The sequence below is a fragment of the Garra rufa genome, chromosome 7, assembly GCF_049309525.1.
Source record: "Garra rufa chromosome 7, GarRuf1.0, whole genome shotgun sequence".
NCBI lineage: Eukaryota > Metazoa > Chordata > Actinopteri > Cypriniformes > Cyprinidae > Garra > Garra rufa.
The window spans coordinates 19,746,435-19,759,458 of NC_133367.1; the positions used below are offsets into that span (position 1 = coordinate 19,746,435).

The 13,024-nt window shown below is 27.4% G+C and overlaps 1 protein-coding gene across 1 annotated transcript in view; it reads right to left on the reverse strand.

Annotated features, from left to right (window-relative positions):
* slc26a11 (solute carrier family 26 member 11) overlaps positions 1–13,017 on the reverse strand; it is a 15,335-nt gene extending 2,318 nt beyond the window's left edge. Inside the window, exons 1-13 of the mRNA XM_073843607.1 lie at positions 12,886–13,017; positions 10,952–11,391; positions 10,680–10,872; positions 6,175–6,260; positions 5,999–6,078; positions 5,762–5,904; positions 5,508–5,686; positions 2,926–2,998; positions 2,790–2,840; positions 2,651–2,711; positions 2,507–2,562; positions 2,288–2,428; positions 607–734 (exon numbers count right to left, since the gene is read on the reverse strand). Of these exons, the coding sequence (XP_073699708.1) occupies positions 607–734; positions 2,288–2,428; positions 2,507–2,562; positions 2,651–2,711; positions 2,790–2,840; positions 2,926–2,998; positions 5,508–5,686; positions 5,762–5,904; positions 5,999–6,078; positions 6,175–6,260; positions 10,680–10,872; positions 10,952–11,134 (1,374 nt within the window). The 5' untranslated portion in view covers positions 11,135–11,391; positions 12,886–13,017. The remainder of the gene's footprint in view (positions 1–606; positions 735–2,287; positions 2,429–2,506; positions 2,563–2,650; positions 2,712–2,789; positions 2,841–2,925; positions 2,999–5,507; positions 5,687–5,761; positions 5,905–5,998; positions 6,079–6,174; positions 6,261–10,679; positions 10,873–10,951; positions 11,392–12,885) is intronic.
* Between the last annotated feature and the right edge of the window lie 7 nt (positions 13,018–13,024).

The following is a 13,024-nucleotide window of genomic DNA, read 5'->3' on the forward strand; positions in this document are numbered from 1 at the left end:
GGTCAAAATTATTGATTTTTCTTTTATGCCAAAAACCATTAGGAAATTAAGTAAAGATCATGTTCCATGAAGATTTTTTGTAAAATTCCTTTTATAAATATATCAAAATGTAATTTTTGATTAGTAATGTGCATTGTTAAGAACTTAATTTGGACAACTTTTAAAGGTGATTTTCTCAGTATTTTGATTTTTTTGCACCCTCAGATTCCAGATTTTCAAATAGATGTATCTCGGCCAAATATTATCATATCATAACAAACCATACATCAATAGAAAGCTTGAACTTTCATATGATGTATACATCTCAGTTTTGTCAAATTTAACCTTATGACTGGTTTTGTGGTCCAGGGTCACATATACATATATATATATATATATATATATATATATATATATATATATATATATGTGTGTGTGTGTGCGTGTCATTTCCAGTCCCAAAAAAATCTTGCTGGTTGAATAAAAGTAACTTTAAGTCTTGGTTTAGTGGTTTCTATCAGCACACATGCTAAAACTCAAACAGAAAGTGAATTTCTAGAATAAAAGTCTCACAGTCTGCATTTATCATATACAGCTATTTCATAAACATAAACACTAGAAACTCACTTTGACTTTGGGTCTGGCCACAGTGTACAACAGCATGAAACCAGAAACAACCACTCCTCCCACAATGCCGTACTGCACCTCCCAGAAACTGACCACAAACGTCACCAGGAACGGCAGCAGATCAAGTCCTGAGAGAAACAACCACATTTTAATGAGATTTTACTGCATAGAGAGATAGATTTACAAGTTATTTTGATTATTTTATCTATTGTAATACATTATATATATATATATATATATATATATATATATTTAATCAGTATTTAAATTAAAGTATTTTTTTTATATTTTACATACACAGTGATGTTAAATGTGTTTCAGATGCCTCTAATAATTTACATTAAGAAAATTACATTTTCATCTATTCGAATGCATTTAATTTTATTTCTATATATTTTCTATATGTATTGTTTTATTATAATAGGTTGTATTCATATTTAATTTATATTTATATGTAATAATATTTATATGTAATAAACATTCATATAATATAATATAATATTCTAAGATTTACATTGTAAATATATTTAATGCATTAATTTGTATTTCTATATATTTTCTATACACATTATTATATTATATTATATTAGGTTTCATTTTAGGTTTTATTCATATTTAATTTATATTTATATTTAATTATTATTGAAATAATTTTAAAAATAACAGAATAATCTTGATTATTTGATATATTTATTCAATTTATTTTATTATTTAATCTATTTTAATGCACCTAATTTTATTTCTATATATATTTTCTATACACATTATTTTATTTTATTATATTAGGTTTCATTTAAAGTTTTTTTTATATTTAATTATTATTGAAATAGTTTGACAAATAACAGAATAATCTTGATAATTTTATATTATTATATTTTTATTATTTTATCAATTTTAATGCAGTTAATTTTATAAATATATATTTTCTATACACATTATTTTATTATATTATATTATATTATATTTCATTTTAGTTTTAGTTTTATTTCTATTTAATTTGCATTTATAATCATTTGTATTAGGTGAAGGTTTTATTTATATTTAATTTATATTTAATTATAAAACGGTTAGTTCCATTCCTCAATTCTGATTGGTCAGCAGCTGTGTCGTATTCATGATGCGGCACTGCTATGACCGCTTCACTCAACGGTTTTGTGTATCATTGAACCCCCTTAGCAACCACCCTTAGCAACGTAAACACAGCTGCAGCAGTTAGGGACTACTTTTTACAGCGGAAGGCAGTTAATGATTTTACTTTATGAAAACATACAACTTAATATATATAAATTAATATATATTTTTGATTTTAATATTTTTATTGTGTGGTAACCGTTTTATAACAGCAATAAGGCCTCTCGTACCTTATTGCTTAATTAACATTGATATCATTTTAATATTTTACATTTTATATGTTTAATGCATTTATTTTATTTTTATATCCATATTATTTTATTATATTAGGTTTTATTTATAGTTAATTAATGCTGACATAAGTTTAATATTCTAATATTTACATTTTATATATTTAATGCATTCAATTTTATTTCTATATGTTTTCTATACATATTATTTTATTATATTAGGTTTTATTTCAGGTTTTAATTTACATTCATATTTAATTAATATTGAAAAAAAATTAGACAGACAGACAGACAGACAGATATGTGTAGTAAAGTCTCACTCTTGACTCTCCAGAGCTGGACTGGCACTCTGAAGTCTATCATGGGACTGACGGCGCAGATGATGACGGCAGCGAGTGACGCTTTAGGGATGTAGAAGAAGAGCGGCATGAGGAACGCCAGCGACAGCAGCACTATAACACCTGCACAAAAACGCACTTTTAGACATTCGCCACATTTTAATTGTCAACCTGAACACGGCGAGCATGTTTGTGTGTTACCTGTGATGATCCCTCCAGCAGGTGAACACACTCCAGTCTGAGAGTTCACAGCGGTTCTGTTAGGACACAACACATGAACACACTTACAAAATGAGGACTTAACCAACAGACACTTTAGTATTGAGTATTAGCTTGCAGACGGACCTTCCGAAGCTCCCCGTGACAGGATACGCCGACACGAACGAGCCCATGATGTTTGTGAGACCTGCAGAAACAACATTACAATGAGAAATGACTGGTTTACACTCTGTTTAAACTTTGTAAGTGAGGACAAAACTCTCACCGATTGCAAAGAGCTCTTGGTTGGCATCGATACGGTAGTTATTCTTGCTGCCTGTATGGAGAAAAGAGTGTTAGATGTGGCCAAACAGCAGTTGTGCTGGTATATACAGAAGTTAGGACACTTAAAAAGTTCTTACCGAATGCCTTTGCAATAGCGATGCTCTCTAAGACGCCCATTAAAGGAATGACAGCCAGACCGCCGCCTAAATCCTGTGAAACCACACCTGATTGGTCAGTAATGATCACTATTCTGCTTGATTGGCTACTTTTAATCTTTAAATTGTCACATATGCTTTGACTAGTATTATACTAATACAGGACAGCTACATTTTCTGGGGTTCATGTACCACAAAGAGGCCACAAGAGGGTGCTACAGCACTGTTTTTATATTATACTGAATATTATTATTAAATATTTTATTATTCTACTGATATGATGTAGTTTCTAACATTTAGAAATAAAAACCTTTTTTAATTTGAGGGTTTATACATCTGACATTTATAGTGCATAGAAAAAAGTCATTATTTTTTGCGTTAGTACAGTGACTCTTTTTTTTAAATATTACATAAGTTATTTTAATATATATTTAAAAGTTATATAAGTCTATATTTATAGAAACAACCTTTTATATTTATAATATAATATAATCATCGTTATAATTTACATTATATATATATTAAAATAAATATAAATATAAAACTACATTTAGTTTCACATTTAATGGTGATTATTTTCCAATCAATATAATAATAATGATTATCTATTTACCAGTTATTTTTATTATTTGATCTATTTTAATGGCATGTATGTATAAATATATATATATATATATATATATATATATATATATATATTTTTTTTTTTTTTAATTTAAAGATTATTTAATGTTAATTAATATTTAAATATTTTATATTTTACATGCTTTTATATGTTGAATGTGTTTCAGTTGCCTCTAATAATTTTCAATCTTAAATAAATTACATAAAATTGTATTAACAATAATCATCTTTTGAATAATTTTGCAAACAACAGAATAATTGTGATTATTTTATATTATTATACAATTTATTATATTTTCTATACATATTCTTTTATTATATTAGTTTTTTTTATATATTTATATTTAATTTATATTAAAATAATTTTACAATCTGGATAATTTATGTTTATTATTTCATCTATTTTAATGCATTTAACTTTATTTCTATATATTTTCTATATGTATTATTTTATTATATTAGGTTTTATTTATATTTAATTACTATTGAAATAATAGTAATAATTGAATATTTTACATTTTATATATTTAATGCATTTATTGTATTGCTATATATTATTTATTATATTAGGGTTTTAGTTTTATTTACAATTAATTTATATTTATATTTAATATTAAAATAATTTGTTTTATTTTTATATTTAATTTATTGTTATATTTAATTAATATTAAAATAATTTTACAAATAACAGAATAATCTTGATTGTTTTATATGCTATATATTTTTTATTATATTAGAGTTTATTTAAAATTAATTTATATTCATATTTAATTAATATTTAAATATTTTTGATTTTTATATTTAATTTATATTTAATTAATATTAAAATAATTGTACAAATAACAGAATAATCTTGATTGATTTATATTATTATACAATTTATTTGTATTATTTCACCTGTTTCATGCATTTAATTTTGTTTCTATATATTTTCATCATAACATTATATTTATTTCTATATATTTTCTATACATATTATTTTATTATATTAGGTTTTATTTTAGTTTTTTTATATTTAACTATATTAATATTTATATTTCATTATTTCCATATATTTTCTATACATAATTTATATCAGATTTTATTTTAAGTTTTATTTATTTTTAATTAATATCGAAAAATTTGACAAATAACAGAATAATCCTGATTATTTTATATTATTATAAATATTTGTTGTTATTATTTCACCCATTTCATGCATTTAATTTTACTTCTATATATTTTCATCATAACATTAGTTTTATTTCTATATATTTTCTATGCATACTATTTTATTAAATTAGGTTTTACTTTAGGTTTTATTCATATTTAATTTATATAAATATTAATATTTAATTAATATTAAAATTATTTTACAAATAACAGAATAATGTTGATTATTTTATATTATTATACAACATATTTTTATTATTTCATCTATTTCAATGCATTCAATTTTATTTCTATATATTTTCTATATGTACTATTTTATTACAATAGGTTTTATTTATATTTAATTAACATTGAAATAATTTTAATATGAATATTTTACATTTTATTTACAAAATATAATTTTAAAGGTGTTTTAAGCGCCTCAAATAATTTACATTCTAAAGTATACATTTGTAAATGTTGTAACAACAACATTACAAACAATATTTAATGTTTTATTATTATTTTAAATAAAAATCTTTTTGTTTATTTATTTATTTGTTTTCATTTTTTTAATTTATTTCTAAAGTATAAATTTAAATCAAATATAATTATATTGTATTCCAGCATTTGTAAACATTCTTACAAAAAAAAAAGTCTACCAAAAATTCTATCAAAAAAATTTAAATAAATTAATAATGCATTTCTTAATATAATTGTGCAGTATTTGTTGTTGTTTTTCGGGCTGCTCTTTTTGACATCAAAAGCTATGAAAGATTTGAATCAAAAACTACATTACTATATCTCACCTTTGTGATGTCACTGAATGTAATCACCGTGCCATTGGCTCCAGTCTCTGAAAGGGGCGGGGCTTTGAATGGAGGCAGTCCTTTGGCGGTTTTTCCTGTGAGACTGAAGAAATGATGTCCAGTGGCCTCCACGGAATACGCAACAGCCGTCGCTGCGATGACGACCAGAGCGTTTCGGACTGTAACACAAGAATAATGTCTATAAATATCTGTTGGTTAAATTATAGATTCACAAGAGATTTTAGAGCACTCACTAGTAGCTAAACTCCACACCAGCTTTCGGGCAGATCGGACGAGGAGAGGAGCCTCGTCTTCAGACGAACCCAGAGAATTCTTCATCAGCGTCAACATGACCAGGAAGAACAGACAACACAGACCCAGAATCACATCTCCGACTCTGAGAACACAGATGATTGAGATACAAGCTCAGACTAGATGATTTAACACTACAGGGATTAGCAAAATCCTGAAAGCTCCTTGGGTGTGCTCACCTGGCCTCAGGTATCTTGTGGAAGGTGTAGTAAACCTGTAAGAAGAACTGCTGTGGGATCTCCTTCAGACCTAGAATATTCTACACAAGAAATTCAGTAGATTGATGTGACTCTTCAAAGATCTTCAAGACACTTGAGAAGTGGTTTAAGTGATTGTTCTAGCGTGAGACTCTAACCTTGACCTGACCGAAGCCAATGGTGACAGCAGCGGCACAGGTGAAGCCTTTGATTACTGGATATGAGATGAAGTCCAAGAGGAAACCTAATGAACAAACAGAGTACAAAAATCAACATCAGATCAGCTGATTAATAATAATAAGACAAATAAATAAATACTGTACATATTCAATTGAGCTATCTTGGATTTATTAATTAATAGGCTAGTTTTTTTATTTGAGAATATCAGAATATTTAATAACATCAGATCAGCTGGCTCAAATTAATAAGACACATTAATAAAAATAAATACATAAATAGCTTTTTTGGATTTATTAATTCATCAAGAAAAGATAAATATAATATTAATAAAAAATAAAAAAATAAAAACATAAATAAATAAATAAATAAAAACAATTTTTTTTTAGCTTTTTTGGATTTATTAATTCATCAAGAAAAGATAAATATATATGTTTTTTTTTATTATAATTTTAGAATATTTAATAGCATAAGATCAGCTACTTCAAATAAACATTCAATTGATCTTTCTTGGATTTATTAATTAATCTAGAAAAGATGAATTGGCTAGTTTTTTTATTTGAGAATATCAGAATATTGAATAACATCAGATCAGCTGGCTCAAATGTATAAGACACATTAATAAAAATAAATACATAAAACAAATTAAATTAGCTTTTTGGATTTATTAATTCATCAAGAAAAGATAAATATATATGATTTTTTTTATTATAATTTTAGAATATTTAATAGCATAAGATCAGCTGATTCAAATAAATAAATAAATATTCAGTTGAGCTTTCTTGGATTTATTAATAATCTAGAAAAGATGAATTGGCTAGATTTTTTCATTTGAGAATATCAGAATATTTAATAACACCAGATCAGCCGGTTCAAATTAATAAGACACATTAATAAAAAAAAACATAAATAAATAAATAAATAAAAACAAACAAAAAATTTATTTAGCTTTTTTGGATTTATTATTTCATCAAGAAAAGATAAATATATATGATTTTTTTATTATAATTTTTAGAATATTTAATAGCATAAGATCAGCTGATTCAAATAAATAAATATTCAGTTGAGCTTTCTTGGATTTATTAACAATCTAGAAAAGATGAATAGGCTAGTTTTTTTATTTGAGAATATCAGAACATTTAATAACACCAGATCAGCCAGTTCAAATTAATAAGACACATTAATTAAAAAAAAAAAAAACATAAAAAAAATATATATATATTTAGCTTTTTTGGATTTATTAATTCATCAAGAAAAGATAAATATATATGATTTTTTTATTATAATTTTAGAATATTTAATAGCATAAGATCAGCTACTTCAAATAAACATTCAATTGATCTTTCTTGGATTTATTAATTAATCTAGAAAAGATGAATTGGCTAGTTTTTTTATTTGAGAATATCAGAATATTTAATAACACCAGATCAGCTGTTTTTTTAATAAGACACATTAATAAAAATAAATACATAAATATAAACAAAAAAGTAATAATTTAGCTTTTTTGGATTTATTATATATTTATTATATACTATATATATATATATAATATTATTATTTCTGAAAACAAATGCTCAGTTTAGTTTATTTGGTTATTTATTTGATTCTTTAATTTATTTATGAATTTATATTTCATTGTTTATTTTCTCAAAATGTTGTAACAACAACAACATTAAAAATAATATTTAACATTTTATTATTATTATTTCGAAAACAAACATTTTCACTTCTTTGATTAATCTTTTTTGTTTGTTTTATTTCATTCTATTTTTATTTCATTATGAAGGTAGAACATATTTAAAAACTGCTCCAACTGTATTAACAACAAGTATTATTAATACATATTATTAGTACATATTTTACATTTTAAAATATTAATTAACATATTATTATGTATGAAAACATTCAATTTTGCTTTTTGGACTAATTTATTTATTTATTTATTTTATTGTTTATTTTTTTTATTTACATTTAATAATAGAAAGTACTTTTATTGTACTAATATATATGTTTTTTTTATTTATCTTTTTTGTTTGTTTATTTATTTGTTTCTTTTTTTATTTCATTATGAAGCTACAACATATTTGAAAACTTCTCCAACTGTGTTAATAATTAAATATTTTTAATACATATTTAAGTATAATAATTTTAATAAATATCTTTATATTTATGAAAACATTAAGCTTTTTAAGCTATATTATTAATTCTGAAATATCCAAAATGTATTCATTTATTAATAAATCTATAACACATATTAAACATGTATATGTAATTTTGTGTGTGTGTGATGTGTTATATTATTTAGAAAAATAGTAATATGTATTAATATTAATGCTGATAAGTTTCTTCTGAGGTAAATATTTATCTAATTTAATGTAACTCAGCCACTTCCACAACCTCAGTCACAATTTTGAAACCTGTTGCTACATTCTGGTGTGCGGCTTCACAGACGTGAGCAGGAAGTTGCACAGGAAGTAATCGAATCTCGTAGTTATGTGAGAGAAGAAACCCACAAACTTCCTGTTTTCAAGGCGGTCCTGATTTACAGGCAGCTGAGTCAGCTTTCTCATCTTGACGGCAACATTTCAATCATACTCTATCAAACTGCAAAGTATAAATATACTTTTTAAATATACTAAAATAGATCATAAATAATAAATAATAAATAAATGATTATTTTAAAAGTTTATAACTACTTAAAAGCGACTTTGCTTTGTTTTGGTTAAAGTACTAAATCAACTAATAATGACATAAAAAATAAACTAATCTAAAAATGTAAATTAATTAAAATATAATTAATACACAGTCAAGCCCGAAATTATTCATACCCCTGGCAAATTCTGACTTAAAGTTACTTTTATTCATTTTATTAGAAATGACACAGACGTCTCCCAGAAGATAATAAGAGGATGTACAAGAGGCATCATAGTGGAAAAAAATATTACTCGTCTTTTATTAACATTTGAACAAAAAGTGGCATGTCCAGAATTATTTATACCCTTCTCAATAATCAATAGAAAAGCCTTTATTGGCTATTACAGCAATAAAACGCTTCCTATAATTGCTGACCAGCTTTTTGCATGTCTCCACTGGTATTTTTGCCCATTCATCTTTAGTGATGAGCTCCAACTCTTTCAGGTTGGAGGGTCTCCTTGCCATCACCCTGATCTTTAGCTCCCTCCACAGATTCTCAATTGGATTTAAGTCAGGACTCTGGCTGGGCCACTGCAAAATGTTAATGTTTTTGTCTGCTAACCATTCTTCACCACTTTTGCTGTGTGTTTTGGGTCGTTGTCGTGCTGAAATGTCCACTGGTGCCCAAGGCCAAGTTTCTCTGCAGACTGCCTGATGTTGTTGTTGAGAATTTTGATGTATTGCTCCTTTTTCAAGATGCCGTTTACTGTGATTAGGTTCCCTGGTCCACCGGCTGAAAAACACCCCCAAAACATTAGGTTCCCACCACCATGTTTGACAGTGGGGATGGTGTTCTTAGGGTTGAAGGCTTCTCCTTTTTTACGCCAAATGAAGGCTACATCATTGTGGCCAAACAATTCAATTTTTGTTTCATCTGACCATAAAACAGAAGACCAGAAGTCTTCTTTGTCCAGATGAGCATTTGCAAAGGCCAAGCGGGCTTTTGTGTGCCTTATCTGGAGAAGTGGTGTCCTCCTTGGTCTGCGTCTGTGGAACCCAGCGGTGTGCAGTGTCTGTGGACTGTCTGCCTTGAGATGTTGCCAACAGCAGAGCCCAGATTCATCAGGATGGCCTTGGTGGTGACCCTTGGATTCTTATCTACCTCTCTCACTATCCTCCTGGCCAGCACAGGTGTCACTTTTGGCTTCCGACCACGTCCTCTGAGATTTTTCACAGTGCGGAACGTCTTGTATTTTTTAATAATACATTGCACTGTAGCCACTGGAACTTCAAAACATTTAGATATGGTCTTATAGCCCTTTCCTGACTGTCCACAAACCAACAGCAGAGAGCTTCTGTTTTTCACCTGTTGAGTTGATTAAAACAGCTGTTCCCAATGAATCAGGGTAATTAGGATGCTTTAGAACAGCTTGGACTATTTTGAATGGTTTAGAACTTTGGATTTTCCCATAGACTGTGACAGTTTGCAAAGGGTATGAATAATTTTGAACATGCCACTTTTTGTTCAAATGTAAATAAAAGCTGAAAAGATATTTTTTTTTTCCACAATGATGCCTCTTGTACATCGTCTTATTATCTTTTGGGAGACGTCTGTGTCATTTCCGGTCCCCAAAAAAAACTTGCTGGTTAAATAAAAGTAACTTTAAGTCAGAATTTGCCAGGGGTATGAATAATTTCAGGCTTGACTGTATATTAAAAGCAATAAAATGACAAAAAGCACATAACAAAATTACATATAGATGACTATCTACCCTAGATTTTGCATTAATCACACCAACACGTATTCAAATTATGGTCTAAATGTTAACATTAACCCTATTTTCCATCTCACCCAGTCTCAGTAGAGCCATTCCCGCCTGGATGACGCCGCACAGCAGTGTTAGCACCACTGCAAACACAGGATCTCCACCGATATACGCAGAACACAGCAGGGACATGATGGCTGTCGGGCCCAGCGTGATGTCTTTAGATGTCCCAAATATACAGTAGATGAAACCACCCATAAATGCAGAATACAGGCCGTACTACAAAATAAGCAAACATACACTGTGTCAAGAAAACCTTCCTCAGTCTCAGTCTGTGGAAGAACAAGAACATGCTCACCTGCACAGGTAAACCAGCCACTTCGGCATAGGCCAGAGCTTGAGGAACCGCCGTCAAACCCACTGTCAGACCGGCGATCAGGTCCATCTTCAGCCAGGTCAGGTTATACCTGGGCAGCCAGGTGAGTATGGGAAAACAAGAGCGTAGAGCAGCATACCAATGGATACCCGTTACCCGCTCCATCAGAAGATCCCAGATCTGCTGACCTTTACCTTCAGCTCCACCAAAACATTATCAGTTAAGGATCAGGAAAAGAGCTGTAGTGCTTCATCCAGGATTCTGAACAGCAAACAGACAGTGTGGACAAACAAGGATGTAGCAAAGTTCATGGGAAGGGTGGAGCTAACAAGCTCCAAGCTCTTCTTGGCCGTATGTTTGTCAAAACCTTGAGATACAAAAAGCTTCTTCTTTCTTTTCCATGAGTGTCTTTCAAAGTAAACCTGTAGACAGTTCAATGCCACTAGTTAGTGAAACTACAAACCTTACACTACACAACAGCATGACCGCAAGCTATAAAACACATGATCACGAGATTCAAACACTGCTGATTGTGAAATCACTTGTTCAGACATGTGAATCTGAGTGTCACACCCTAAAATACGCCCAAAAACATATTTTGACTTAAGAAAATGAACCCTGTTTTTAATACAATTAATGGTTTTTACATTATTTTAATAATCCATGCATCCAGTGATTCTCATAGTTAATACAGTTATCATTTAAATAGGGCTGTTAAATGATTAATCGTGATTAATCACATGCAAAATAAAAGTTTGTGTTTATATAATATACATGTATAAACTGTGTGGAATATTTAGATGCATATGTATATTTATTAGAGCTGCGAAATGATTAGTCGCGATTAATCAATTAAAAATAAATGTTTATGTTTGCATACTATATGTGTGTGTACTGTTTATTTATATTTATTATGTATATATTAATACACACATGTATAAGTTTATATTTAAAAAATTATTTGTATGTATTTGTATGTAAACAGTTGTATATAATTTATATTATATATAAATATAAAATTTGATATAAATCTAACATATTTTTCCTTAAAATATACATAATAAATAATAAATATACACAGTACACACACATCTATCCAAACATAAACTTTTAGTTTGAATCAATTAATCGTGACTATTTATTTTGCAGCTCTAATATTTATATTTATACATGATTTATATTATATATAAACAATATTTTATATATAAATACATTTTTTCTTGAATATATACATGTATATACATGTAACTTCATCCATAAATATATCTAAATTTTAAAAAAATATATATCAATATTTTCATTATAGGTATTAATATTATTATTTGCGTTATAGAAATGAAAAATACTTTTTAATTACAGTAAGGAGATGCAAAATGCAAAAGAAAAAAATAGTAATGGCCGTAAAAAATGGTTACTAAAATGACCATTTCTAGTATAAATATGTTACTATTACTAATAATGCTTAATTAGACTCAGTTTTATTTATTTTTCCATTCAGGTCAAATTTAATGTAAAAAAAAAAAAACTTGTAAAAATATGTTCCAATAAAAACATAATTACATTTGTTTTATTTATTAAATCGTTTATTTATAGCTTTTTTGCATTTCAATAACGAGATACAAAAAGCATACAAATGCAAGTGAACAAAAAAAAACCTTAAAACTGATTAGGTCAGAGTTTTAACATGAATCATATGACATTTCAAAAGGATCTCATGATGTGAGAACCCAGTGCAATGTAAACAGACGAAAAGCGTGTGAAAAACATACTAAATGATAATAATAAATAAATAAATAAATAAATAAATAAATAATAATAATATCGTTTAAAAACTGTTTGTCAACCGTATTTACAAACCAAACAGAGTTGAGATCAATGATCAGAGGCACAATGTGAATTCAAGTTAAAGATCAAACCTTTCAAATGCCTTTGAGCCTCGCGTTTCAACGAAGTTCAAACATTCCGCTGCAGCAACTTAGTCTCTTTATTTACATCAAAACATAAAGATTACAACAACATTTGAGAAATCAAAGCGACTGTGAAGTGTATCGCGGT